This window comes from Corvus cornix, chromosome 1A, assembly GCF_000738735.6.
Source record: "Corvus cornix cornix isolate S_Up_H32 chromosome 1A, ASM73873v5, whole genome shotgun sequence".
NCBI lineage: Eukaryota > Metazoa > Chordata > Aves > Passeriformes > Corvidae > Corvus > Corvus cornix.
In genome coordinates this window covers 799,236-823,830 of record NC_047057.1, presented here as the reverse complement: position 1 = coordinate 823,830, position 24,595 = coordinate 799,236, and the positions used below count along the sequence as shown (strand labels likewise).

Below are 24,595 nucleotides of genomic sequence, written 5' to 3'. Positions count from 1 at the left end.
CAGCTGCTCTGGGAATTCCAGCCCAGCCCCTGCCCACCCTCCCAGCCAGCAATTCCCAATTCCCAATCTCCCATCCAGCCCTGCCCTCTGGCACTGGGAAGCCATTCCCTGGCTCCTGTCCCTCCATGCCTTGTCCCCAGTCCCTCTGCAGCTCTCCTGGAGCCCCAATAAATCCCACTGACCTCATGTCCCAGAGCCCAGTTCCCTTTCTCTGCCAGAACAGAGAGAAAACCACCACCTTCCCTTCGTTTTGTTCCTGCTATTTTCATGCCCTTTCAATCAATTCCCTTTCCAGGCCACCAGCCCAGCACACCCTGTTTGTGCTGGCACCGACTGCGGCTCCGAAAGGGCTTTTCCACCCGATTTGGGAAAAAGGGAAAACAACCACAGGCTTTTCTCATCCTTCTTTCCATTTATTTATTGCCTTCTTCCCCCTCTCCAGCTGCTCCAGCCCTGATCCCAGCTCAGTACATGTTGTCCCGGGTGTGCTCCATGATGACCTTCAGCGCCAGCCAGGTCTCCTCGGCGGTGGGAACGATCTGTTTGGCGGGAAGCAGGAATCCGTAGCGCCCCGTATCCCGCAGCTCGAAGGTGAAGGAATATTTAATCCCTTGGTTGTAGGTCCAGTCAATGGTTCCTCCACTCGCTCTGTCTGAGGGAGGAAAAAACAGGAGGGATTTGGAGCCTCAATCACTTCGTGCGGGAATTCCATGGGATATTTGGCCAAGCCACGGTGTGAGGGATGATTTTGGGATTTGGGGGTTTTGGGGGAGCCGTGGCTGCCCCCAGAACTTACAGATGGTGGTGATGATGCTGCCGTACTTGTACTTGGTGCCGTACAGGGAGGACAGAGCTGCCACGGCCTTGGCGGAAACCTCGTGCTGGGAATAGAGGGAAGGAGGAAAGATGAGCCAAAGAAAGGAAAAACCTGTGGGATACAGCTTTTTTCCAGGTGCAAAAGGGATGCAAAGCTCCTCCCAGCTTCCCAGTGGATGCAGGATGGAGGTGGCTCCTCCTTGGAATGGCAGAAGAGCAGCTCCACCCCATCCCAACCCCACAAACCACGTGGGCCTCACCAGTTCCTGCTGGTCCGGCACTGGGGTTTCGGTGTAGCCGTAGGGATAGAGCAGGAGCTGGGAATAGCTGTGGATGGAGACGAAAGCCTTGATGTTCCCGTGGCTCTTCACAAAGTCCACGATGGATTTCACCTCTGGCTCCGAGTTGGGGTAGGGTCCGTGGTACGTCTCCGAGCAGGAGTTTCCGCTGGCTCCGGCCTCTGTGGAAGAGAGGATGGTGAAAACAGTGGGAATTTGGGAACTTCCAAGCCCCACCCCTCAGATGCTTGGTGGTGATCAAGGAATGCTCCTGGGGCTCCTCCTAGAGATTTGTATGGTGACTGTCATTTGTCACCGGGGGACATCAAAGCCCTGGTGGAGCCCAAACCCTCGGCTCTGCCACAGAGAGCAAATCCCACCTCTTTCCCAGGGGACATCAATGGATCTTTGAGTCAGAAATGCCCTCGGAGCCTCCACCTGGAGAGTGGAAACGCTCCCCAGGGGCAAGGGGAGAGCTCTGACCTCCAAAACCTGCATCCCAGTTGCGGTTGGGGTCCACTCCGACACAGATGGAGCCCGTGTGCTTGGACCTGGTCTTGCGCCACATGCGGTTCTGGAAGGGCAGAGCCACCTCAGCTGGTGCCCGGGGCTGGAGCTCCACAGCTCGTGGTGGTCCCATTCCCATCCCATGGAAATGTGGATGAGGAGGCTTTGCCCTCTCAGGGATGTGCAGCACCCCAAAGCCTGCTCCCCAGCCCCATCCAGCGCGGCTGTAGGAACCAGGGAGAGGAAATCCGGGGCGGTACCTGGCTATGGGTGAAGGCAAAGCCATCGGGGTTGGTGACGATCTCCAGGAAGATGTCCATCGTCTCCAGGATGGAGGCCACACCTTCATTATTCGCGTGATCCTGGACAATCTAGAGAGGATGGAGGTTTGGGGCTCCCTGTCCTCCCTGGGGGATCACCCACCTGGATCCCACGGTTCCTGAGGACCCTGTGGCCCTTTGGGGCGGAAGTCGTGCCTGGCATGTGTCAGTACCTTCTTGGCAAACCAGACGCCGCTGGCCTGTGTCACCCACTCGCGGGAGTGGATCCCGGTGTCGATCCAGACGGCCGGGCGGTTTGTGCCCCCTGTGCTGAACTGGGAGAGCAGAGAGGGGAGGGGTTGGCTTTGTCCCTGTCCCACCACTTTCCCCTCTGGATCACGATCCCCAAATCCTCACCTTGAGCACGTAGAGGGGACGGTTCTCAGTCGAGCGGCCGATCTCCAGCTTGCTCACCAGGTTGGGGTTCTCGGCCACCAGCAGGTCCATGAAATTGTAGATCTGGGAAGGAGGGATGTGGGGGTCACTGCCAGCTCACCCCCTGCCCTTGCTGCACGTGGAGCAGCAGGGCTTTGCCAGGAGTAAACTTTTCCCCCAAAAATGCCTCTAATCTTGTGCTTTCCCACCTCATCCAGGGTGTGGTAGGCCTCGTAGTTGAAGGTGTTGGTGTTGAGCAGCAGCTGGCGGCTGCTCCGGAGCATCTCCATCTGCTCTTTATCCACCAGGGCCTGTGGGACACGGGGCGGGATGAGCCTCATTCCCACAGGGTGGGATCCCACCTCTCCCTTGCCTCCCCTGTGGCACCACTGACCTGCACATCCTCGATCAGGATGGAATAGGAGACTCCACTGGCCTCCAGGTGGGCTTTGACGGGCTGCAGGCTGGGGAAGGGCACGCGGATGTCGACGGGAAATCCGAGCCCGCGGGGAGCCAGCCAGAAATCCAGCTGGGTAGGGAAAAATGGAGATAAGGGGGTCGGATCCTGTCTCGGGATGCACCCCCCAGCACCAGCCTGTCTTGCTTTTCACCATTTGCTTCCCATAATCCCACGTCCAGCCCCGTCCCTGCTTTGTAAAACAAGGGACGTGGGCTGGGGGGCATCCCCAAAATCCAACCCCACACCCAGTACCTGCAGATGCTCCAGGGCCTGCAGCTCCTGCACCTTCTGCAGCTCCTCATCGCTCTTGGGGGTGACACGCAGCACCTGGTGCCTGTGGGGTCAGGGGGTGCTGGGGGGCGTGGGACGAGCTCCAGCCCCGTTAGTCCAGCCTAACCCCACCCCATGCATCCCCCCGTCCTGGGGATTTCCCCTGAGCCTTTCCCTGTGCTCCCTCAGGGCTGAACTGGCTCCTTCTGCCCCACCTGGTGCCACCGGCCCCATCCCAGCCCCCCTACCCAACGAAGGTCTCGGTGCAGGTGGCCACTGCCACCAGGGCAGCCAGGAGCACGGGAAGCCTCATGGTCAGCTGGGAGAGCCGGTCTCGCATCCCAACAGTGCCCTGGGGCCTCTTAAATCCCATTGGGATTGGGATCGTGGTCCCTGGCCCAGCCCCTCCAGCTGTCCCTTTTCCCAGGGCCCTGGGAAGGCTCTGGCTGCCACCGGCCAAGGTCAGGCCTCACCGTCCCCATCCAGGCACTGCCAGTCCCGGCCAAACCTGTCCCAGGAACCGGCTGGGGCCATGGTGAGTCAGCTGCCAGCAAGGTGAGACTGGGAGGTGCCAAAATCCTACCGCCCCCAGCGCCGGCTGAGGGGAGGGAAAGGATCAATTTGGGTTGAGAAAGCGCAAAATGCAGATTTTCACTTGGGGGTTTGATGAGATGGATGCCTACACCACAGTGGTGGGGAAACTGATTTAAGGCTTGGCTCAGGACAGGGGTCAGAGCAGGTGACAGTTGTCCCAGGAGCCAAAAATAAACAGCAAGTGCTTGGAAGCACCTTGCACCCAGCGATGACCCTGAGGCTGCCCTGTGTTCCTCCTTGCAGCCTCCCAGGAAGGGATGACGGAGCAAACCTGCTCAAAACCCCACAAATCTGGGGTTGGTTGCCCAAAAACCCCCATCTCCTCCCATATTGGCTGTTGGCTCCAAAGGATGGGGACTTTGAGCCAAAGGCACGAGGGGAAAATAAACACCTGGGAGTCCTTTTCCACCCTTTTTTTGGAGTTCAGCATGAAAAAACGAGGGTGCCTGAAACCACCGAGTCTCCATGAGGGTTTATTGAGATGAGGGAATGCTGTGGGGGGTGCTGGGGTCAGTATGGATGCTCCAGGACATGGACCATGATGTCCAGGAGCGCCGGCCACGTCTCGGTGGCGGTGGGGACGATCTGGGAGCTGGGCAGGAGGAATCCGTAGCGCCCCGAGTCCCTCAGCTCCAAGGAGAAGGAATATTTCACCCCGTTGTCATAGGCCCAGTCGATGGTGGTGCCTCCTGCCATGTCTGCAGGGAGAGGAGCGGAGATGGGAGCCCATTCCCAGGGGATTTGCGGCGGGATGAGGGAGGGACACTCACAGATGGTGTTGGCAATGCTGCCGTAGGTGTATTTTGTCCCAAACACGGCAGCCAAGTCGCTCACAGCCTTCTTGGCCAGTTCATTCTGCAAAGGACCCACCAAAAGTGGTGGGATCTGGTGGATCAAGCAGCAGGGAGATCTAGAGCCCATCATTCCCCATCTGCTCTGCTCTAGGTTTTCCCAAAAAACCCTTAATTTTTGATGTTTGAGGTTCATCATGCAACCACCCTCCACCAGCTGAAGGGGTTCAATATTCCAGTTGCATCTAATGAGAGGAGCAGGGAGGCTCCTGGGATGTTCTGCCTGAGTTTCCCAGGTGGCCACAGCCCCACATTTTGGGGCCATCTCACCATTTCCTGGTGGTCGGGTATGGGCGCCGTCCTGTATCCGTAGGGGAAGAGCAGCATCTGGGAGTAGCTGTGGATGGAGATGACGGATTTCACGTTGCCGTGGCCGCGGATGAAGTCCACGATGGCTCTCACTTCCCTCTCGGAGTGGGCATGAGGGCCGTGATAGGTCTCGGAGCAGGGATCGCTGCTGGAGCTGGCGCCTGGAGCAGGGGGAGGAGGCACCATCCAGAGAGGATCCCTCAGGAAGGGTTTCCATCCCTGGGTTTCTCCGCTCTAGCAGAAAGTTGCGATGTTTTGAGGCACAAACAATGCCTGGCGTGAGGACCTGGTGGCCGAGGTCTCACCTCCAAACCCAGCATCCCAGTTGCGGTTGGGATCCACTCCGACGCAGCGGGATCCGGCGTTGATGGACCTGGTCTTGCGCCACAGGCGGTTCTAGAAGCACATGGAGAGGAGACTGAAACAGGGATGTGAATCCCAACCATCTCCCGCCCCCCAAGCATCTCCAGGGATCTCCACTCACCGTCCCACGTGGGAGGAACATCCCTCCCCACCCAAAAACCACGGACAGCCCTGGCTGGGGACAGCGCTGCGACAAGGTCCCCCCGCGGTGTCCCCGCACTCACGGAGCTGTGGGTGAAGGCGAAGCCATCGGGGTTGGTGACAATCTCCAGGAAGATGTCCATGCTGTCCAGGATGGCGGTGACAGAGCGGTCCTGCCCGTATTCCTCAGCGATCTGTGCATGGAGAGGAGCAGGAGCTGCCCGGGTGCCCCTCGGAGATGAGGGATGGGACAGAGCAGCACCGCAGGGTAAGAATTGGGGTCCCCAGGGTGTGGGGTCACCTTGTTGGCTGTCCAGACACCGGTGGCTTGGGTGATCCATTCCCGCGAGTGGATGCCGGTGTCCAGCCAGATGGCCGGACGGTTCCATCCCCCGGTGCTGAACTGTGCGGAATCACGGGATCATCGAGGTTGGAAAAGCCCTCGGGGATCATGGAATCCAAGCTGTGCCCGATCCCCACCTTGTCCCCAGCCCAGAGCTCTGAGTGCCACTTCCCCAGGTGTTCCTCGGACACCCCCAGGGATGGCGACTCCAAACCTCCCTGGGCAGTTCCAAGGCCTGGCCACCCTTTCCATGAGGAAATTCCTGCTGATGCCCACCCTGAGCCTCCCCTGGCCCAGCTTCTCATCCTGAAGAGAGGGAGGATTTTCAAGGTGAGGCTGCCCCAGGACCCACCTTCAGCACGTACAGGGGCCTCTTCTCGTAGCTCTGCCCGATCTGGATCTTGCTGACAAGGTTGGGATGATCCTCTACCAGGACGTCCATCCAGTCATAGATCTGAAAGGAGGAGCTGCTGGGTCACGAGGCTCAGCCTGGATCTCACCTTTTGGTTTTGAGGGTGTCCAGTGCTGAATGCAACAGGCAGAGCTTCCCTGGGGAAGATCTGGGGCTTCCCTGGAGAACACCAAGTGCTTGGGCCTCTGTGTGAGCAGGGAAAGGCACATCACAAGGTTTTTGGAAAAGTAGAATGAATGGTGAAAGAAAAAGCTCTGAGACCCCCCAACACCATCACAGCCCCCCTCCCAGCCACCAGCTGGGCTCCAAGGACAGGGTGACACCACCAAAGTGAAGCTGAAAATGTCTTCCATGAGGTGGGAGATTCCAGGAGTGGCCACGCTGGATGTGGAAGGTTTCCCAGTCTCCCATCTCAGCTAAAACTTCCACCAAGGTGTCCCAGGGAGGTCTCACCTGTCACCAAAAACGTCACCACGACTGTCACCACAGGGATGTGACCAGTGTGACCCCAGCAGGACAAAACAAATGCTCTGCAGGGAAAGGTACCTCATCTAGCGTGTGGTAGGAGGCAAAATCAAATGTGCTGGAGCTTCTCTTTATCCTCCTAGACCTCCTCATGCTTTCCTTTTCTTCATCCAATAATTCCTGGTTCGGAGGCAAAAAAAAACCCCAAGATCAACCAGGCTGGAAGGAGCAGGGGGTTGGATTTTTCTTCCTGCTCTTGGTTTCCAACTTTTTGGACTTCCTCCCAGGGCTGAGCTGCAGGAGCTTGTCCTGTTCCTGTTGCAGCCCTTACCTGCACGTCCTCAATCATGATGCTGTAGGAAAAATTATGGGAATCCAGGAAGTTTTTAACTGCTTGGAGGCTGGGGAAGGGCACCCGCAGGTCCGCGGGGTGGCTGGGGCTGACGGGGTGACGCCAAAAGTCCACCTGGGGAGAAGAAGTTGAGCTGAAAGGGAGAACTCGGCTCCATCCCAGGCTGGTGCTCATCCACTGAGCTCCCCAGCACCTCCAGGAATCCCATAGGAGTTTCCATGAAGGATCTAAAGAGGTTTTTGGACAAATTTTGGGACACAGATGGATATCCGGATAGGGATCTACAGAAATGTTTCAGCCCGGGTTGTTTGTGGGCTGCAAAGTCCCTTTGAGCAATGAGGATTCATGGGATGGTCCCAGCTCATACAAAACAGGAGCGCTGAGCTCAAGGAGCCCCAAGTTGAATTCCTATTTATTTGGTTCTAAACGATGCATCTCCAAAAGGGGAAGGAAAAAGGATGAGATGGCAAAAGAAGGAGGGAGCCCTGGATTCACCAGGGTCGGTGACACAGGGGATGCTCAGGACCCCTCAGAGCTCACCTGCAGCTCCTCCCGCTTGCCCAGCACCCCGAGCAGGGCGATCTGCTCCTCACTCCTGGCTGTGACACGCAGGACCTGGTCCCTGCAGGGAGGCAGAGGGATCACAGGGAGGGGACTCTGGGCTGGGGGAGGCTGGGGAAGCTCCACACCGGCTCGGAGGGCTGGAAAATTCATCAATTGTTGGTGTTGAGAGAAAAAAATGCAGGTTCAGAGCAGCCACGATGGGAAAAGAGCAAGTGCTGGAGAGCCTGAGGTGATCTCCAGCCTTGTTTGATCAACTCCCACAATGTTAGGGAATATCTCACATGGATATGTTCCATATTTCTGGATACATTTCCTAGCAGAGGCTCCACCCCAGCCTGGCTGGGCTGCCCAAGAACAGGCAAAGCCCCTGGAGAGGAGGAAATGCTCTCCCATGGAAGAGACATTTTCCTACCTTGGATCAATCCTCTACTTCCAACCTCAACCTCTCCTGTTGGGCAGTGCTTAAAGCCGCTCCCAAAACGGCACAAAATTCTTTCCCCTTTTGTACCTTTCATCCTCTTAACTCCTCATTTATCAGTTTAACCACCTCCTCAGGGTGAGAACAATTTCCATTTGCCCGTTCCGTGCCTGGGGGACTCAGGCAGGCATTAAACCCTTGCAATTTTTCCAAAATCAGGGAGCAGTCCTGGCATTTCCTGGACCATCTTGGCTTGCAGCTGCTCAGATCCCTCCCAGCACCACCTGCCTGGAGGAGTGTGATGGGATCCTGGATGGATCCCTTCAGCCATGGCATCGTGTCCAGGAAGGAAGGAAACCAGGAAGGAAGGTGGGTCAATCACATCACAGAATATCCTGAGCTGGAAGGGACCCACAAGGATCAAATCCAGCTCCAGGCTCTGCACAGACACCCCAAAATCCCACCCTGGGCATCCCTGGCAGCGCTGTCCAAACGCTCCTGGAGCAGCCTTGGGAATGTGCCCATTCCCTGGGGTGCCTGTTCAGTGCCCAGCACCCTCTGGGGGAAGAACCTTTTCTGATCTCCAACCTAAACCCCCCTGGCACAGCTCCAACCTTTCCCTGGGTCCTGTCCCTGGTCGTGAGATCACCAGCCCTGGCTCCAGCATCGGTCTATCTGTTGGGATGCCCAGCATCCCGGGGGTACATTTTTATGGAGAGGTTTTCCCTAATCTGAATATGGGATTCCCACTTTCTCTGCAAATTAGTTCTCATTGCCAGTGCAGTCATTGAGACCTTTCCGGGAATGGGTTGGAGGCTTTGGGAATTTTGGGTGGTCCCAATTCCCCCCCTACATTCCATGCCCATTCTCAGCCTCATTCCTGCACTGGACTGTGCTGTTCTCATCTCCAGGAGCTCCAACCAGAATGTTTGTCCTGGAAAAGTGCTGCCCTCCCTCCACAGGGCCCCTTCTCCAGCCACATCTTGTTCTTTCCCACAGCGTGTTATTCCCAGCAATCCTTGGCTGTGATTCCCAGCAATCCTTGGGTTTTATTCCCAACAATTCTTGGATGGCTCCAGAGCCGTTGGTGTGTGAGCCATACACATCATCCCCTGGCATCCTACACCCTGGCACAGCTTGGAGTGATGCCCTCAGGGTTCAGCATTCCCTAATTTCTGCCTGCTGCATGCTCAAAACCTCCCTCCAAACCTGGGGTGAAATCTCATCTTTCCTGCTTGGGAAAAAATCCTGTCAGATTTCCGTCCTTTGGGATGTCACCCTTCTCACTGACCCCAAAGGACAGCGGGTGGGGATGGGCCTCTCTCCCCTGGATCCCCATCCCAGCCGTGGTGTCCCACCGCCCCCTGCTCCGGCAGGACTCACCCCACGAAGAGCTGCTCGGTGCTGGCGATCCCCAGGAGGACAAGGAAGACCAGGAGGGTCTCCATGGTGGGTGGGAGCAGAGCCTCAGCCCCGAGGACGGACTTGGTGCCTGGGGGGCCCTCCGGGTTCTCCTCACCGGGGCCGCATCCACGGTCCCCGCGGCGTCGGCAGCGACAAACAGAGCAGGCAGGAAGGGCTCCCGGGAGCCCAAATGTTTGCTTTATTTGGCAAAGTCAACACAAGAGCAGCCAAATTAGGGAGGATCTGATAACGTCTTCCTCGGTGAGCAGGTCCTGGATGAGTGTCCGTGCTCCCAGCTCGGAGCTGCCGTGGGCACGGGCAGCTGCCAACCCGCAGGCGTGGGATGGTGGGGATGGCGCGGTCACAGGAGCCCGGAAACACCTCTTTGTTTCCATGAATTTCTTCATTACTCATTGCTATGAGTAAGTCAATTATGATTAGTAATGCATGTGTAATTACAAGCTACTACAGATTTACTCGCAGAAAAAGCAAGCATTTAAACGTATACTTATTTAGGATTAATTAGTTTATGCATATGTGTGTGTGTGTGTGTGTATATATATATACATCTATAAAATTTAAACTATATTGTTCAAATTATTCATCAAACCATTCCCAGGAGTGGGGCCACTTGATGGTGGATGAAGTCTCACTTCAAAGCTGATGGAAGCCGTGGAGCTCGGAGGTGCACAAGGACGTTCACCTGGGGTAATGTTCAGAGAGAAGGGCTCATTTTTGGGGAGAAAATGAATTATTTTTAATGTTTTCAGTGTAAGCAGTGGCTCTGGAGCAGCTGTCACTGACTGGGGCTGTCCCAGGAGGTTGGGTTGTCATAGAGGTGGCTTTGTTCCCCAGTTAAAGCAGTGTCTTTGTTCCGCAGGTTACAGCAGGGCCTTTGTTGGGCCTTATCTGCGCTGCCCCTGAGCTCCCACCACACTTGTCAAGGATGCTCCGAGTTCCTGGGCTGTGTTCCCAGGCTGGCAGGCACCTCCCAGGGCAGTTTTTCACAGCGGACATCTTCTGTCCGTGTTTTCCCCATTAAATCCAGGGGATTCTGGTCGCCCCGAGAGCAGGATGTGCCGTGGGGAGGGTGTCAGGATCTGTTGGGGCTTTGTGATGCAGAACGGGTGATGTTGGTGAGGTGCTGGCAGGGTCCTCCTTGAGGCAGGACCACGGGGTGGTTGAGGTGGGAAGGGACCATGGGAGGTCTGCATCCAACCCCCTGGATGAACATGGTCAGCTCTGGGGACCCACCAGGTCCCTCCTCCTTGGATCTTGGAGTCCTCCAGAGATGGAGGCTCCTGCAGCATGCCTTAGACAGCGAGGCCCGTGGAAAGAAACAGGGACCGATCCTTGATAGATGTTTCAGAGATCTCTATTCTCCAGCCACATGGCCGGGGGACTGCCGAAGAACTCGGCAATCACGGGACCAGCAGGGTCCTCCCCGGGCAGGGGAACACAAAATAACCAGTGGGGACCTGGATTGGGGTACATGGGAGCAGGGAGACCCCATAGGCCGTGCCTCTACCCCAGGGCCCCGCTCCCAGGACCCCAGGGCAGGGGGAGGAACCCCAACACTTCACCCTTTTGTTTTAACTGAAAGAGATTTAAAACTTAACATTGGAAACAACTGGATAAACATAAGATAACAAGAACAGTTTCAAAAGGAAACAAGCCACCCTCCTGAGTCTCTGAATGTCCAAACAGATTTTCTCTGGAACATCCTAGGGCTGGCAGAAGGGAGACAGGACTCTCTGAGCATGCTTTGTGGGGAAACTGAGGCAGGAGAGGGTTTCTTCCATTTTTACCTGTTGGAACTCTAAACAACAATAGTCAGTTTCTTTCTCTCTCCCTTGTCATCCCCCCACTCAGCATTGGAAAGGGATTTTTGGGAAACAGATTGGTAAAGGCATGGTTTTGTGAGGGAAACCACGAGTGAAAGAATGGAATAGGAATACACTGGGGGTAGTAGGATATAGGATAAAGGGGAAAGGTAGGATTGGGAACGGGAGACTGTATGGGTTGTTTATAATGGGGATAGTGCCTGGGATGACTACGATTTGCAGCGTCTATCCTGCCTTTCACAGAAACACCACCAGGCCTGGTAACATTTGCTGCTTGCAGGCCTTTCCTTCCTTGTATAATCTTAAACTCCACCACTCAGGGCCCCACTGGCACCAGGTCCTGCTGCTTCTCCTCCTGGTGAGAAGCACTTCCTGATGTTCCTCCTGGCTCTCCCTTGCTCCAGCTGCTGCCTTCGTCTCTCCCATCGCTCTCTGTGGTGAAGAGCTTGGCTCTGTTTCCTCAGTGATCTCCTTCCTCAGGATGGGAAGGTCCCCACCCCACACCTGTGTCATCTCTATCCCACCATGGGACACATCCTCCTGTTCCTCTGGGTGGCATCCACTGCTCTGACTCCAGATCTCTCTGGGCTCAGGGTCCCAGACCTGGATGAGCTCTCATCCCATCAGGCACTTAGAGAGGAGGGGACAGGGGGCCTCAGGCCCTGGATGGTTGGAATGAGCTTCCAAGCCAGGACAAGGTCACAGGTCCCCAACCCCAGCCGAGGCTCCTCGCGCTCTGCAGCTCCTGCTCTGGAGGCAACAGCTCCTCCAGGTCCAAGAGCCAAGTGTGTGCCCTGTCCCTGGGATTTACCATCAGTGGTTTTTAATCACAGGGCAGAGGATGGGATTTTGGAAAGCTGGGTCAGTTCGGGAAGCAGGTGCCACAGGATAAGGCCATGAGCAGAGGGGACAGGGACACGTGGGTGTAGGTTACGGACGGGTTCGGACGGTGACGAGAGATCTCTATAGGCAGGTCTTGGGACACAGGCGGTTTATTGCAAAGGGCGTGGGTATTGGGGCACTGCTCAGAGCTGCCAGACTCAGCTCTGAGCAGGCCCAAGAGAGCAAGAGAGTAAGTGGGTGAGAGAGAGAGAGAGAGAGAGTGTAAGAGCGAGAGCGGAAGTGGAAGTGTCTGAAGTCCTGGTTACAATACAATAAATCATCTTCTGTGCTGAATATTCTAATTGTCACTAACCAATCTAATACAAGATACAAATCCTATAGCATTTACATACAGCCTGTAAGAGTTCTTATATTACCATAGAGTGTTACATCTTAACTTCTAAAAACTACTCTTTGGACCCCTTCTGCTGAGCTAGTAGGGTCTGCTCTGACCCTTGGACCTGCCTGCAAGCAGAGGGTATTGTTCAATCAAGAGGGGATTCCCTTCAGTCGGCCATACCATTGTTTTCCAGTTGTTCAGTAACTAAGACTTGGTATTTCAAAAGTGGCTTTCATTTCAATGTCGCCTGTAGTTTTCATATTCCCAAAATCTTTTGTCAGGCAATCATATTTATAAGGCTTTCCTGTTTCATCTTCCCCAACACGTGGGGAGTATTGGCTGACCCAAGCACGGGTTTGCTTTCCAAAACAGCTGCTTTTAACCCAAATCCAGCCCCCTGGAGTACTTCCAGCTGCCTCAGCTGCACTTCCCCCTTTTCCTGCCGGCAGCTCCGTGCCCTGGGAGTCCGCACGGTTTTATCGGACACATCAGCGCTGTTTGCTCTCCTGCCAGGCTCCCCGAGGGTGAGGAACTCACCAGCTGCTGGGGGGTCACAAGACACTGAGATAAACCTGTTAGACGTGATAATCACCACAGCAGCAGCCACCGCTAATCTCTGATCCTTCAGTGCCTCCTGAGCTCTTTGCTCTTAATTCCCAAGAAATTAGCAGGATGAAAAACAGAACAAGGGGATCTGAGGGACTGGGAGCTGCATGAGGGGAAGTGTCCTTCCATTTCCATCCTCACTTCAACCACGTCCACTGGGAACATGTGGGAGGGAGAAAGGGGCAGCCAAATCTATGGGGATGTACATCTGAGGACAGTGGTTGGGGACCTGGCAGCGTTCTGAGGCTCATTAAAGGAAATGAAATTCCTTTAATCAGTTCCAGGGCCTGGATTATGCTGGTTAACGCCAGGCCCCTCTGCACCAGCCCCTTCAGCCTGGGGGAGGCTCCAGGGAGAGCTGAGAGCCCCTTGCAGGGCCTAAAGGGGCTCCAGGAGAGCTGCAGAGGGACTGGGGCCAAGGCATGGAGGGACAGGAGCCAGGGAATGGCTTCCCAGTGCCAGAGGGCAGGGCTGGATGGGAGATTGGGAATTGGGAATTGCTGGCTGGGAGGGTTGGAGGGGCTGGAATGGAATTCCCAGAGCAGCTGTGGCTGCCCCTGGTTCCCTGGCAGTGCCCAAGGCCAGGCTGGACACTGGGGCTTGGAGCAACCTGGGACAGTGGAAGATTCCCTGTCCATGGCAGGGGGTGGCACTGGATGTGTGGTTCTGTCCCAAAATCTCCTCAGGGCTGTGTCACACACAAGGCACAGGACACGTGTCAAACACCATGGGGGGACTGCACAGGGGGTTTATTCCACCATTTTTATCATTCCAACCGTCACAGCACACCGAGGATTTATGACCTTGTACAGCTACAGAGAGCTGGCTCCCAGCCCAGCCCTCAGGAGGACTTGGCCTGCACGTGCTCCATGATTCTCTTCAGGCCCAGCCAGGTCTCCTTGGCAGCTGGGATGATCTGGTTGGCAGGTAGCAGGAAGCCATAGCGCCCTGTGTCCCTCAGCTCGAAGGCAAAGGAATATTTGATCCCATTGTCGTAGCTCCAGTCAATGCTGCCTCCACTGGCTTGGTCTGGAAGAGAGAGGGAGATGAGCCAGAGCAGTGAGCAGAGGGATGGTGGAGTTCTGTTCTCCTGCTGTTTGGATTTTGGGGACAAGGCTGAGGTTTTGATGGGAACGCTCAGCTCCGATGTGTGACCGGTGGTGTCACTGCACAGGAGCATCGTGGTTTCCACGAGGGACAGACCCTGTGGGGAGGACAGGGATTGTTGTCCTGGGACAGCCCACAAAAGCTCTGAGTGGCCAAATACTCACAGATGGTACTGCAAATGGTGCCCACTTGAAAGGTGGTGCCATAGAGGGACCGGATGGAATTGGCAGCAGCTCTTCCCAGAGATTCCTGGAGGGGAGAAGATGAAGGAAAAGTCAGGAAGCAGCCACGCTTCCTGAGACTAAAGATTAGGATTTCACCAGAAATCTCCAAACTGCTTTGGAGATGATTCACACTAACAGCACTCACAGCTTCCACAGCATTTTTGGGAGGTGGCACTGCAGGTGAATGAACTCCCAGCAGGTTCTGGAACTGTGCATCCAGTGTTTATCTCACTAGCTTGTCAAGGGAAGGCTCAAGAGAGACCAGAAATTCCCAAGGCAGTTGGAGATCTCCCAATACTCCGGGGTCAACTTTGTGCTCACTTCAACTACGTAATGGGGGGTGGATGGAAAACAGAGCTGGGTTCTTTGTGCAGGAGGGAAAAAGGCAACAAATTGCCACAGGGGACCTGCATTTAGGTGTTAGGACAAAACAAAATCCCCATGAGATTAGGGAAACTTTAGGACAGGCTTGAAAAAGCTGTGGAATTTGTCTTTAGAAATATCAAATCAAAACAATTAATCAAAACTTAGACTGAAACTGGCTCTGACTCCAAAGCCCTTTAAGCACAGGGTTAGAACAGAGATCTCCAGAGGTCTTTTCCATTGGAATGATGCTCGTGAGATCCACATTGCCTCAGAGATATTATTCCAGCTGTGACGCTGTCATTAAGGAAGAGCATGGGAAGTACAGAAAGGCAGCTGGACAGAAGAGAAGAAGGTAAAGCTGAGTCCTCCTGTCTTACCAGCTCGGCATAATCATCTGGCCTGGTGCATTTGTATCCATAGGGATACATCAGGAGCTGGGAATAACTGTGGAGGGTCAGGAAGGCCTTGAAGTTTCCATGATTCTTGATGAAGTCGACAACAGATTTAACTTCCACCTCGGAGTTGGCGCTGGGCCCGTGATAGGAGTCAGAGCAGGGGTTGTTACTGGCTCCAGGACCTGGTGGGGCAAGGAGGGAACAAACCTGTAAGAAGGAGAATTCCTGGAAGGTCAGGGCAGACCCACACAAAGCTGGGCTTTCCTAAGGACAGGGGCAGGTGTGCAGCCAAAGCAAGGCCTTAAATGCAGATAAATGCTCAGACAGCAGCCACAGAGTGTGAATGTTTAAGGGATGTATTTTTAGATGCTGCAACCTAGAACAGGTTGCCCAGAAACCCAGGAATCCACATTCTTGGGGGTGTTCAGTGGTTGGATGGGGCTTGGAACAGCCTGGGAGAGTGGAAGGTGTCTTTGCCCATGGCAGGTGATAGAACTAAATAATATTTAAGGTCCTTCCAACCCAAACCCTCCTGTGATTCCATGATTGCTGCCTCATCCTGTGCTCCAGGGTGATTAATCCCCTATATAAAGGCAATAGCTGGTTCTGTGTAAAGGATCCAGAAGCTTTATCCCTACCTCCAAAACCTGCATCCCAGTTCCTGTTTGGATCAACTCCGACGCAGATGCTGCCAGGAATCTTGGAGCGGGTCTTCCTCCACATGCGATTCTGCAACAGAGAAATGCTTCAAAAGGGAGCAAATCTGGGTGCTGACTCCAAAACTGCTCCCAGAAATAGCTGCCACCCATGAGGGATTGATCCTAGGAATGATCCCAAGAATATTTCTGACTGCCAGGATGGGTCACAGGTCAAAAATCAAATGCATTTACCAAAACTGGGGTATTTACAGTGGGTTAGGATGGGTTAGACAAGTAATGAGGATCTTTGTCTGCCCAGCTCTTTGGTAACTCCTCTCACAGCATTAAGGAATGGACTTGCAGAGCCCACTTCCCTCATGTTTATTATTTCCTTGGAAAAGCCAGGAATCCCACTGAGCTCAGACACAGAGCTGACTCACCGAGGTGTGAGTGTACACAAATCCATCGGGGTTGGCGACTGGCAGCAGGAAAAGATCCATCTTGTCCAGCAGGGAGGTGATGGAAGCATCTGTTCCATAGTCAGAGGCAATCTAGAAAGAGACAGACAGCACACCCTGCTTAGCAGAGTATTTCCTTCCCAAATGTTCATTCCCTCATTGCTTGGGACAGAGGAAAGGCTGGATTTTGGGGCAGGGAAGTGAGAAACATCCATTATCTGCTGGCCATTACTGTTCCTCCACTGCTCTGAAGTGAACGCTGAATCTGTTTTATTATTTCATTCAGAAGACAGGAGGTTAATGGAAGAGAACAACAAAATTTACTCCTCCCTGTCCCAGGGAAAGGGCCAAGGCTGGCACTGAGACTGAGATGGAACAGCCAGGTTGGGAATACTCAACTGTGCTGCACGGAGAGAGCTCGAGGAGCATTTGGACAACACTCTCAGGCACAGGGTGGCTCTTGGGGATGGTTCTGTGCAAGGCCAGGAGTGGGACTCCATGATCCTCGTGGGTCCCTTCCAACTCGGCTTATTCTGTCACTTCTCTGGTGGCTCAGTCATTTCCAGCAGGATTTAAACCCTCATTTATAGAGAGCTGGAGGTTTGGGCATTATGTGGAAGGAAACCAACCCCACATCGTTTTTCTGGATGAGCAGAGCAAAGCAGCAAAATAATCTCAAAGATCTTGCTTATTTGTGTAACAATTTCACCTGAACCACTACATTTTGTCTGCCTAAACTCAGCTGCTCTAACAGGACCGAGTTTTCCAATTCTTGGTCAAGGCAGCTGCCACACCCTCAGGGAGTCGGCTGGTTTGGGGAGGTGAATTAACTAAACACATAGAGGGGTGACATCCTTTGAAATACCAGGAAACATTCCCAAGACAAGCCAAAGATGAATCCCTGCTGCAGGAACCTTGTTGGCGATCCACAGGGCGCTGGCCTGGGTGACCCACTCGCGGGAATGGATGCCGGCGTCGAGCCAGATGGCCGGGCGGTTGGAGCCTCCGGTGCTGAACTGGGAAATCAAACAGGAGGGTTTCAAACTCTGACACCTTTCAGTCAAGAACATCCCACACCATTGGGGTGCTTTGGGCTGCATTCTCTATCATCCATCTCAATGGACACATTCCGTGATGTTTGTCGTACCTTGAGGACGTACAGAGGCCGCTTTTCATAGGATTCCCCAATCTGGATCTTTTCCACAAAGCTGTACTCAGACACAAGATGGTCCAGTTCACTATTAATCTGAAATGAAAGGTCATGAGGACATTAATATCATTTTTATGTATTCTATCATTCCTTCCAGAGAAACATGGACTGATTCAGGTTGGAAAACCCATCCCATTACCACCCCCCCACCTTCCATGATCCCAAATTGCTCCAGCCTGGCCTTGAACACTCCCAAGGATGGGGAAGCCACAGCTTTTCTGGGCAAAAAGTTCTTTATTTCCCAATTTCAAGATTCCTTTATTTCTCTTTCTTTTGAAGGAAGGGTTTTGACAGATTCTGCAGGAGAATTTATGGAATTTTGATCAGCATTGTCAGGGACAGCGCTGGCTGATTGTTCTGAGCACAAAATTAATACTGCAAAAACCAAACCCATGTGCCAGAAGAAGCTGCAAGGACATTTTAGATGCTAATATAGGATGTTTAATTGAAGACAGCATAAAAAGAGCCCAGAAAAAACCCAGAATACTCTTCCCCTGAGGTACTCACATCATCCAAAGTGTGGTAAGCACCAAAGTCAAAGCTGCCGCTGCGCTGCCTTTGGGCACTCTCGGCCATATCTTGCTTTTCTTTATCCAGAACATCCTAAAAGAACACATTCAAATGGTGAGAAGCATCTGCTTCAGCTGCTAAAAAATAAATAAATGAAAAGGCAGTGCGTTCATGCTGGTTTAGGTGCCCTTTTGGGATTACTGCTCGTGAGAAAATGTCAGATTAGTGCCCAAGTGGGTGATTTTTATCCTTAACTACACTCAGCAGAGTTTACTGAATGATGAGTAACTTCAGTGTTGGGATTCCCAAATGTCTGAGGCCAGAAGGCCATGTGGAATTCCTCAGGGTTATCAGAAGAGTCCTGTGGAGTCTATGAGTTTATTGATGTCACTACTCGGAGTACACCTGCAGTGATCCTTGGATTGTCCTTGAGGAATTAATCCACAACCTACAAAAATAAGGGGAGGATCCCATGGAAAACAGAGTATGGAAAAGTGGGAACGAGGCCAAATTGTGAATCAGTGTTTCCAAAAGTTATGAAAAATAAGTGCCAGTGGCAGTGCCCACCTGCAGGTCTTCAATCAGGATGGAATACTCAATCCCCTGGGATTCCAGGAAGGCTTTGACTGACTGGACACTGACAGCAGGAATTCTCACATCCACAGGCACAGCAGTGGCAGAGGGGTTGATCCAGAAATCCAGCTAAAAGGAGAAAGGAAAACTGATTTGGTTGGGGGAAGGCATCCAGCAAACAGCTCTGGCAGAGCTTTAGAAATGCTGATTTCTCCCAAATCCAACGGCTCCTGCAGAAGGGAGCTCTGGAATGCTCCGTTCTCTGTGGCCTCACCACAACCTTGTATCAGTTCATGTGATAAACTCAATAAAATAACAAATACCAAGAGGCTTGAGTCAGTTTTTTCACTAATTTCAAGGCTTTGGTCACAAAAACAAGAGAAAATTTAACTTGTCTCTGATGATTATTTTATTATTCTCCCTTTTACTAGAAATAATTTTAGGAAAAACTCTAAATTCCAGTCTTAGGTAACATGAAACCCATTGTTTTAATTTCTTCTTTAATCTCTCCTTTGGTAGGGCTTTTCTAAATTTTCATTTCTGTAGTATTCAAATAATACTTTTAAACCCAGTGATGTTAAAAAGTGATGTTAAAAATCCTCACCAATGGCAATAAGAACAGTAATAACCTGGAATTTTACACTGTGTTTTCCTATTTCAATACAGTTTAGGCCAACTAATAAATTCCTTCCACAACCCTGGGAGACAAAACACTGCCATTCCCACTGGAAAAACAAGTTTTTCAACAGTGAGATTAAGATCTAACAATTCAAATATGATGTAAACCTGGTAGGAAAGAAAATACCAATTCTAGCACTCCTGAACATTTGAATTTGCAGGTCAAATTTAAAGTGTTGAGAGAGTAAATTTATTCCTGGCAGCTGCCACAGGGTGATGGGAACCTTCCAAATGAAATACAGCTTCACACCCTGACCCCTTGAAAATGAGATGCAAATCCTGCCCTGTCTGAAATATTCCAAAGTGCCCCTGTGGCCATGACCCACCTCCAGGTGTTCCAGCGATTCCAAAAGCTGCAGCTGCTTGACCTCTTCCTCATTTTTGGTCTTGATTCGGAGAACCTGGTGCCTGCAATAAATCGGTGTCTTCAGAACCAGTCTCAGAAGGGGGCTGGGTGAACTGGTTTGTTACTGGGATCGTTAATTCAGTGTTAATTGTGTGTTAATGGCCGACACGGGCTCCTTTAATCAGTTGCTTTGGTGTCACCCAAGAGTTCAACCAACAACCCGCACCTTCATCATAAACCAGACAACGTGGATGAGTTTTAAATCACGAGGATCAATCCTGCATCCATTGGTTGGTTTCTGGCAGCAACTTGTGGGAAAGTAATATTCCAGCTGAGTTGGGGAAGGATCGAATGTTTGGAGAGCACTTCGCGGCAGAGCAAACACCAAATACGGGATTTGTTTCACCTTTCCGTGGTTTAGTCGGAGACTGCTGCCACCCTCCCGGTGTTGGCAGAGGCTGACACCAGCAGAGGGTGGCTCGCACCATTCCAGGTGGGATGAATCACCCTCTGGAAGTGCCTCGCTCCACCTGTTGGAGCGATTAACTCAACAGCCGGGAGCACAGCCCGGGTCGGTGCTGTCAGCAACACCGGTAACTGCACAACTAGAAACCTTTTTAAGATGGAAATGAGGTAAACAGGGTCTCGGCACACGAGCTCAGTTATGTGGGTGTTTATTTACGGCCTCAGCTGCTGAGAAGGGACTCGTTTACACCAGGTTTACACCAGGTTCCTCTCCCTGGCCAGCTGAGGGATAAGATCTCTTTGTTGAACCGAGTTAAATCGGCTCTGAAGGCACTTTTCCACATTAATAACTTATTATTGGATTCTCTGTCCCCCTAAGCTTTATCTCAGGGTTGGATTCTGCTGTGAATTAACCACAGCTACTGAGGAAGGGATTCACGAGAATTCTGTTTGGGATTAAATGATAAAAACAGCCCCTCCTGCCTTTACAAATCCCCGAGTTTGGGGACATTGTCTGTATTATGTTTTAGTCTTAATCCTTAAACCTTCATACACAGATTTACTCACTGGAATCTAGTGCTCACTTACTGCACCTCAGGATTTATCCTGTAGGTTTTTATAATCTTTAATTATTAAAGATGGTCATATAATCTTTAATTATTTCCATGGTCAGGGAGGCTGTGAGGAAAGACCCTGTGGGGCAATTTTTGCAATACAACATAAAGATAAACCTTTAGGATTTAAATGGTTGGAAATCAGGATTTAAAATGCTTAGAAAGGTGGAAAAAAGAGGAAGAAAGAGAAATAAACTTGGGAATAAAAGGGAAAGCAGTGAACTTTCTGATCTGAGGATGGGTTCTGGTCTTTCAGCTCTGCTTTTGCAGTGAGGTTCAGCTCCTTAGGTACAGCTAAGGCCAAAATAAAGTCTTGGATTAACAGAAATTGAGGATCTCAACTCCACGGCTGGACCCTTCTCCTTAGAAAACCCAAAGGAAAGGTTCCTTCAAACACCAGAGCAGCAAAGCAACAAGAAAAATCAGTCACAAACCCCAAAAAAAGTGCCCCAAGCAGGTTTTGTGAAGGTGAGATCATGAAAAACAACTGGATACCAGCCCTAAATGAAAGGTTTTCCACAAAACTCACCCAACGAAGGTTTCCAGGCACAGGGAAGCCCCGATGAGGGCGCTGAAGATCAAAATCAGCTTCATGTTTGCTGGAAGTTCAGCTGGGCCTGGCAAAGGGGAATTTATACCGGGCTTTATTTTTCAGGTAATACCTATCTGACAGAACTTATCACTCCATGTGATGAAGTTCTCACATTTATCAGAGCCTCCAAGGCAACCAGCACGCAGGAGGCCGATTTCACCTCCAAAAAAAATATTTTCCACTGACACATCCAAAGCGGGGTGGGGGAGGAGTCGGTTCCAAAGCTCTGACCACAAAAATGTGGTGTCCTTTCACATGTTTTTCAGGGCAGAGGAAAGCGGGGACAAACTGAACTCATCCCAGCTCTCACCGCTGGCTCTGCCAGCCCACTCGTGGTCCTGGGGATTTCTCCCATGGATTTCGAGTTGTCCATTCCTTGTTCCAAGGGTGCCTGGATATTTGAGGAGTTGTTATCCACGTGGGAGGGCAGCCTCCTGGCTGAGCTTTGGGAATAATCTCCTGTGCCTTTGGCTGTGGGAACACCCAGCTGTGGCTGTCCCACAATTGCAGGTAGGGCCACAGGGCTGCTGGATAAACGTTTTGTTTATCCAAATAAAAGGTTACTGAGGGACAGCCAGGAGCTGGGGCTCCTAGGAGTAAGGGACAGAGGGGAGATGCTTCAGCTGCTCAATCCACCCCAGGAGAATGAGGAAAGGAATTCCCTGACAATTCCCAGAGGAAGCTTTTAATAAAGATCTCACTTGTATCACTCTCAGCATTTGTCAGCACCTCCCTGAGGAGTCTCCTCTCACCTCCATTCCCACCCTACTCCTCCACAGGTGTCCTGTTGTGTTCACAGTTCCAAGCACATCCTTTGTCTCATGTTTTTGGGAACAAAGGGAGCCCCAGGCAGGGATTAGTCCTGTTTTGGCCTGTAGGAATGAGTCATCTTGCAACTGCTGTGTCTTGGGGGCACGAGGAGAGCATGCTCTGCTCAGTGCTCTTGTCTCTGAGGTTTAACCAAACCCAGTCCCTGGCAGAGGGATCTCCATTCCCTCAACTTAAACCGAATAACAGAAATTTATCCCAAGAGACAGGAACCATCACGGGAATTTCCTGCTCCTGGAACTACTGCAGTTCTGGTGGAAGTCAAGTCCCACCTGTAGCTTACAGACCCCAGTACTTCCTAAGGAATCAGCTGACTGTCCACACCACCTGCCATGGTGCACTCTTTGAAAACAGGAAGGAAGGATTTAAGCTAGGGCAAAATTAGAGCTCGTTTCATTACTCATGCTACATCCCACATGGATTTAAGGGCTGCCAAGAGACCCTGCCAAACCTGACGTCAAAGTATCCCAACAAGCTCTGAGTGCCTTGATCAGCATCATCTGGGGCCTCCACCCACTGCATTTCAGGAGCTGCATCTAAATCCAAACCTTTGTACTCACTCCTCATCCCCCTGGAGAGACTGCAGGCCCCCAGCAAGGACCTCCTGCTGTAGCCATGAGGTCCTAAAGGGTTTGGAGATAAGCCCCGAGCCACAGGCATGGATGAAATTGAAGTGAATCCAGAGGAGGCCCTGGAGCCGCTCCCAGGGCTGGAGCCCCTCTGCTCTGTACCAGGCTGGGAGAGCTGGGAATGTTCCCCTGGAGAAGAGAAGGATCCAGGGAGAGCTGAGAGCCCCTTGCAGGGCCTAAAGGGGCTCCAGGAGAGCTGCAGAGGGACTGGGGCCAAGGCATGGAGGGCCAGGAGCCAGGGAATGGCTTCCCAGTGCCAGAGGGCAGGGCTGGATGGGAGATTGGGAATTGGGAATTGCTGGCTGGGAGGGTGGGCAGGCCTTGGGACAAAATTCCCAGAGAAGCTGTGGCTGCTCCTGGATCCCTGGAATTGTCCAAGGCCAGGTTGGAGCACCCTGGGATAGTGGAAGGGTTGGAACTGGGTGGTCTGTAAGGTCCCTTCCCGCCCAAACCATTCTGGGATTTTAAGAGGCTGAAAACATGAGCAGTGTTGATGCCAGGGTCCAAAAGCGGAGCAGCAGGAAGGCAAAGGTGACAGCGAGGCAGCTGGGAGTAGGGACCTCACCACAAGCAGCAGAGCCCCACGGGATCCAACCAAGAGGAGCAGAGCAGGTCTGGTGGCACTGACCCGGTCCAGGTCCTCAGACAGGTCACAGGGCAGGTCCACAGCCAGGACGTCAGCACCCACAGGCCCAAGTGGCCCCTGAACCCACTGCAGCTCAAACAAGGCCCAAACCACCTGGCCTCAGCTTAAATGCAGCTCCCACAGCCCGGGGTGGGTGGAGGGTGTGTGGGTGAGCCCAGCCAGGGCAGTCAGGGCTCTCTTCCAGTGTGGGCAGGGTGGGACGTCCTGTCCTCACAGCCCTGGAGAGGCTGTGGAGTCACGCAGTGAGTCAGGAACACCCTGGTAGCATGTGAACAAGTGAAAGGTTAAACCAATCTTGTCCAAGCAAACCCTTTCCTTGCCTAAAATCACTGTATTGATACAAATTTTCCCTGTGCTGTCAGTGAGAGAGGCCAGAATGGATGCAAGCCCCCAACAACAACTAGAAAAGCCTCAAAAATCATTAAATTTCAGTGGAGTCAGTCCATTTTTTTAAAATCCAGACCCTCTGTTGTTGCTGCCTCAAATGATGCAAACCAAGACCCAATGTTGTAGCGTCTCCTGTCATTTTTAGGAAAAAAATCCCAGAAACTTTTCACCTTTGGATAGGAATATTCACTGACATAGCAAAGGGCTTCACTGACATAGCAAAGGGCTCCAATGACAGCTCATCTCGAGGATAATCAAAGTTAATTGGCTATAACGCCAATTTATTTTGGATTACTGATGAGGGAACTATTATTTCTGTAAATAATGGATTACCTCCATGCTCCTAATCCACCTTGGAAATGCCCTGGATAAAGAGTGAGTAGGGATCTCAGTATGTGGTTTACCACTTGTACACTCAGAATTCATTTTAGAAGCAGAACCCATCTTTTGATGTTTCTGGAAAATCTGCAGCTTTGTGTCAGTGTAATAACCCTGGCTGCAATGGAGGTACATACTTCCAACTCAGTTTTCCTTAAATTAGGAAATCAAGACCTTCAAATTTGCAGGGTTATCCTCAGACAAATCCATCAGGTCATGCTGAGGTTTTGCATTTCAGGTCAAGGAGCACACGGATAAATTGTAACAAGAAAAAGGGCATGGGAAGGGTACTGGGAGAGATCCAAAGCCACCTCTACCTGGAGATTAAAGACTGCTCCTCACAGTGACATCATCCCATGGGATAATTATAAATCATAACAATTTCCAAAGGTGTGAAAGCCTTTCAGACAGGAAGGCCCAAGCCTTCTGCTGAGGGCCAGTGGAAAACATGGAAGTCAGTCATATCTTGAATAATCAAAATTCCAGTGCAGGAGCAGCGTAGGATTTTCCCTCTGCTCCCTCCAAGCCTTCCTCATGCTCATCATCTTCCTTTTCATCTGGTTTCTGACCAGGGCAGAGAGCAAGGGCTCATTCTGACAGTAAAACCCTGATTTAGCGTGGAATACACACAACCCTT

At 52.2% G+C, this 24,595-nt stretch overlaps 3 protein-coding genes across 6 annotated transcripts; all 3 read right to left on the bottom strand.

Moving 5' to 3' along the window:
• Positions 1-389: 389 nt before the first annotated feature.
• LOC104695957 (carboxypeptidase A1-like) lies at positions 390-3,987 on the bottom strand. The gene is made up of 11 exons (XM_010410030.4): positions 3,275-3,987; positions 3,009-3,090; positions 2,691-2,825; positions 2,506-2,607; positions 2,279-2,380; positions 2,095-2,196; positions 1,862-1,972; positions 1,578-1,668; positions 1,077-1,276; positions 797-881; positions 390-652 (listed from the first exon to the last, which is right to left on the bottom strand). Exons 1-11 carry the CDS (start codon positions 3,397-3,399, stop codon positions 465-467), a joined length of 1,323 nt encoding a protein of 440 aa, XP_010408332.4. The 5' UTR covers positions 3,400-3,987; the 3' UTR covers positions 390-464.
• Positions 3,988-4,077: 90 nt separating this feature from the next.
• LOC104695958 (carboxypeptidase A1-like) lies at positions 4,078-9,527 on the bottom strand. 2 transcript variants are annotated; one of them, XM_019292278.2, is made up of 11 exons: positions 9,222-9,527; positions 7,397-7,478; positions 6,836-6,970; positions 6,586-6,684; positions 5,980-6,081; positions 5,586-5,687; positions 5,368-5,478; positions 5,086-5,176; positions 4,742-4,941; positions 4,391-4,505; positions 4,078-4,318 (listed from the first exon to the last, which is right to left on the bottom strand). In XM_019292278.2, exons 1-11 carry the CDS (start codon positions 9,284-9,286, stop codon positions 4,131-4,133), a joined length of 1,290 nt encoding a protein of 429 aa, XP_019147823.1. In that variant the 5' UTR covers positions 9,287-9,527; the 3' UTR covers positions 4,078-4,130. The 2 variants fall into 2 exon arrangements, with proteins under 2 accessions (XP_019147823.1, XP_010408333.1); XM_010410031.3 differs by having other exon boundaries at positions 4,391-4,475; positions 9,222-9,524.
• A 4,115-nt stretch (positions 9,528-13,642) lies between these two features.
• LOC104695959 (carboxypeptidase A2-like) lies at positions 13,643-23,337 on the bottom strand. Of its 3 annotated transcripts, none has more exons than XM_019292280.3 (12): positions 23,176-23,337; positions 21,028-21,115; positions 19,400-19,481; positions 18,390-18,524; positions 17,820-17,915; positions 17,250-17,348; positions 17,017-17,118; positions 16,085-16,195; positions 15,645-15,735; positions 14,989-15,188; positions 14,186-14,270; positions 13,643-13,943 (listed from the first exon to the last, which is right to left on the bottom strand). In XM_019292280.3, exons 2-12 carry the CDS (start codon positions 21,090-21,092, stop codon positions 13,756-13,758), a joined length of 1,254 nt encoding a protein of 417 aa, XP_019147825.1. In that variant the 5' UTR covers positions 21,093-21,115; positions 23,176-23,337; the 3' UTR covers positions 13,643-13,755. The 3 variants fall into 3 exon arrangements, with proteins under 3 accessions (XP_019147825.1, XP_019147824.1, XP_019147826.1); XM_019292279.3 differs by having other exon boundaries at positions 23,113-23,200; XM_019292281.3 differs by lacking the exon at positions 23,176-23,337 and adding an exon at positions 21,203-21,516.
• Between the last annotated feature and the right edge of the window lie 1,258 nt (positions 23,338-24,595).

What these genes read in the sequence shown, in the direction of transcription:
- LOC104695957 (XM_010410030.4), bottom strand. Translation starts at nt 3,399, where the DNA reads ATGGGATTTAAGAGGCCCCAGGGCACTGTTGGGATGCGAGACCGGCTC. An exon ending in TCCTGATCGAGGATGTGCAG is followed by an intron (nt 2,608 to 2,690) that starts GTCAGTGGTGCC and finishes CGTGTCCCACAG; the next exon opens with GCCCTGGTGGATAAAGAGCA. An exon ending in CCTACCACACCCTGGATGAG is followed by an intron (nt 2,381 to 2,505) that starts GTGGGAAAGCAC and finishes CCTCCTTCCCAG; the next exon opens with ATCTACAATTTCATGGACCT.
- LOC104695958 (XM_019292278.2), bottom strand. Translation starts at nt 9,286, where the DNA reads ATGGAGACCCTCCTGGTCTTCCTTGTCCTCCTGGGGATCGCCAGCACC. An exon ending in ACCGAGCAGCTCTTCGTGGG is followed by an intron (nt 7,479 to 9,221) that starts GTGAGTCCTGCC and finishes GCCTCCCTGCAG; the next exon opens with GGACCAGGTCCTGCGTGTCA. An exon ending in GCAAGCGGGAGGAGCTGCAG is followed by an intron (nt 6,971 to 7,396) that starts GTGAGCTCTGAG and finishes TCTTCTCCCCAG; the next exon opens with GTGGACTTTTGGCGTCACCC.
- LOC104695959 (XM_019292280.3), bottom strand. Translation starts at nt 21,092, where the DNA reads ATGAAGCTGATTTTGATCTTCAGCGCCCTCATCGGGGCTTCCCTGTGC. An exon ending in TTGTGTACACTCACACCTCG is followed by an intron (nt 15,736 to 16,084) that starts GTGAGTCAGCTC and finishes TCTCTGTTGCAG; the next exon opens with AATCGCATGTGGAGGAAGAC. An exon ending in CACCATTTGCAGTACCATCT is followed by an intron (nt 13,944 to 14,185) that starts GTGAGTATTTGG and finishes TCTCTCTTCCAG; the next exon opens with ACCAAGCCAGTGGAGGCAGC.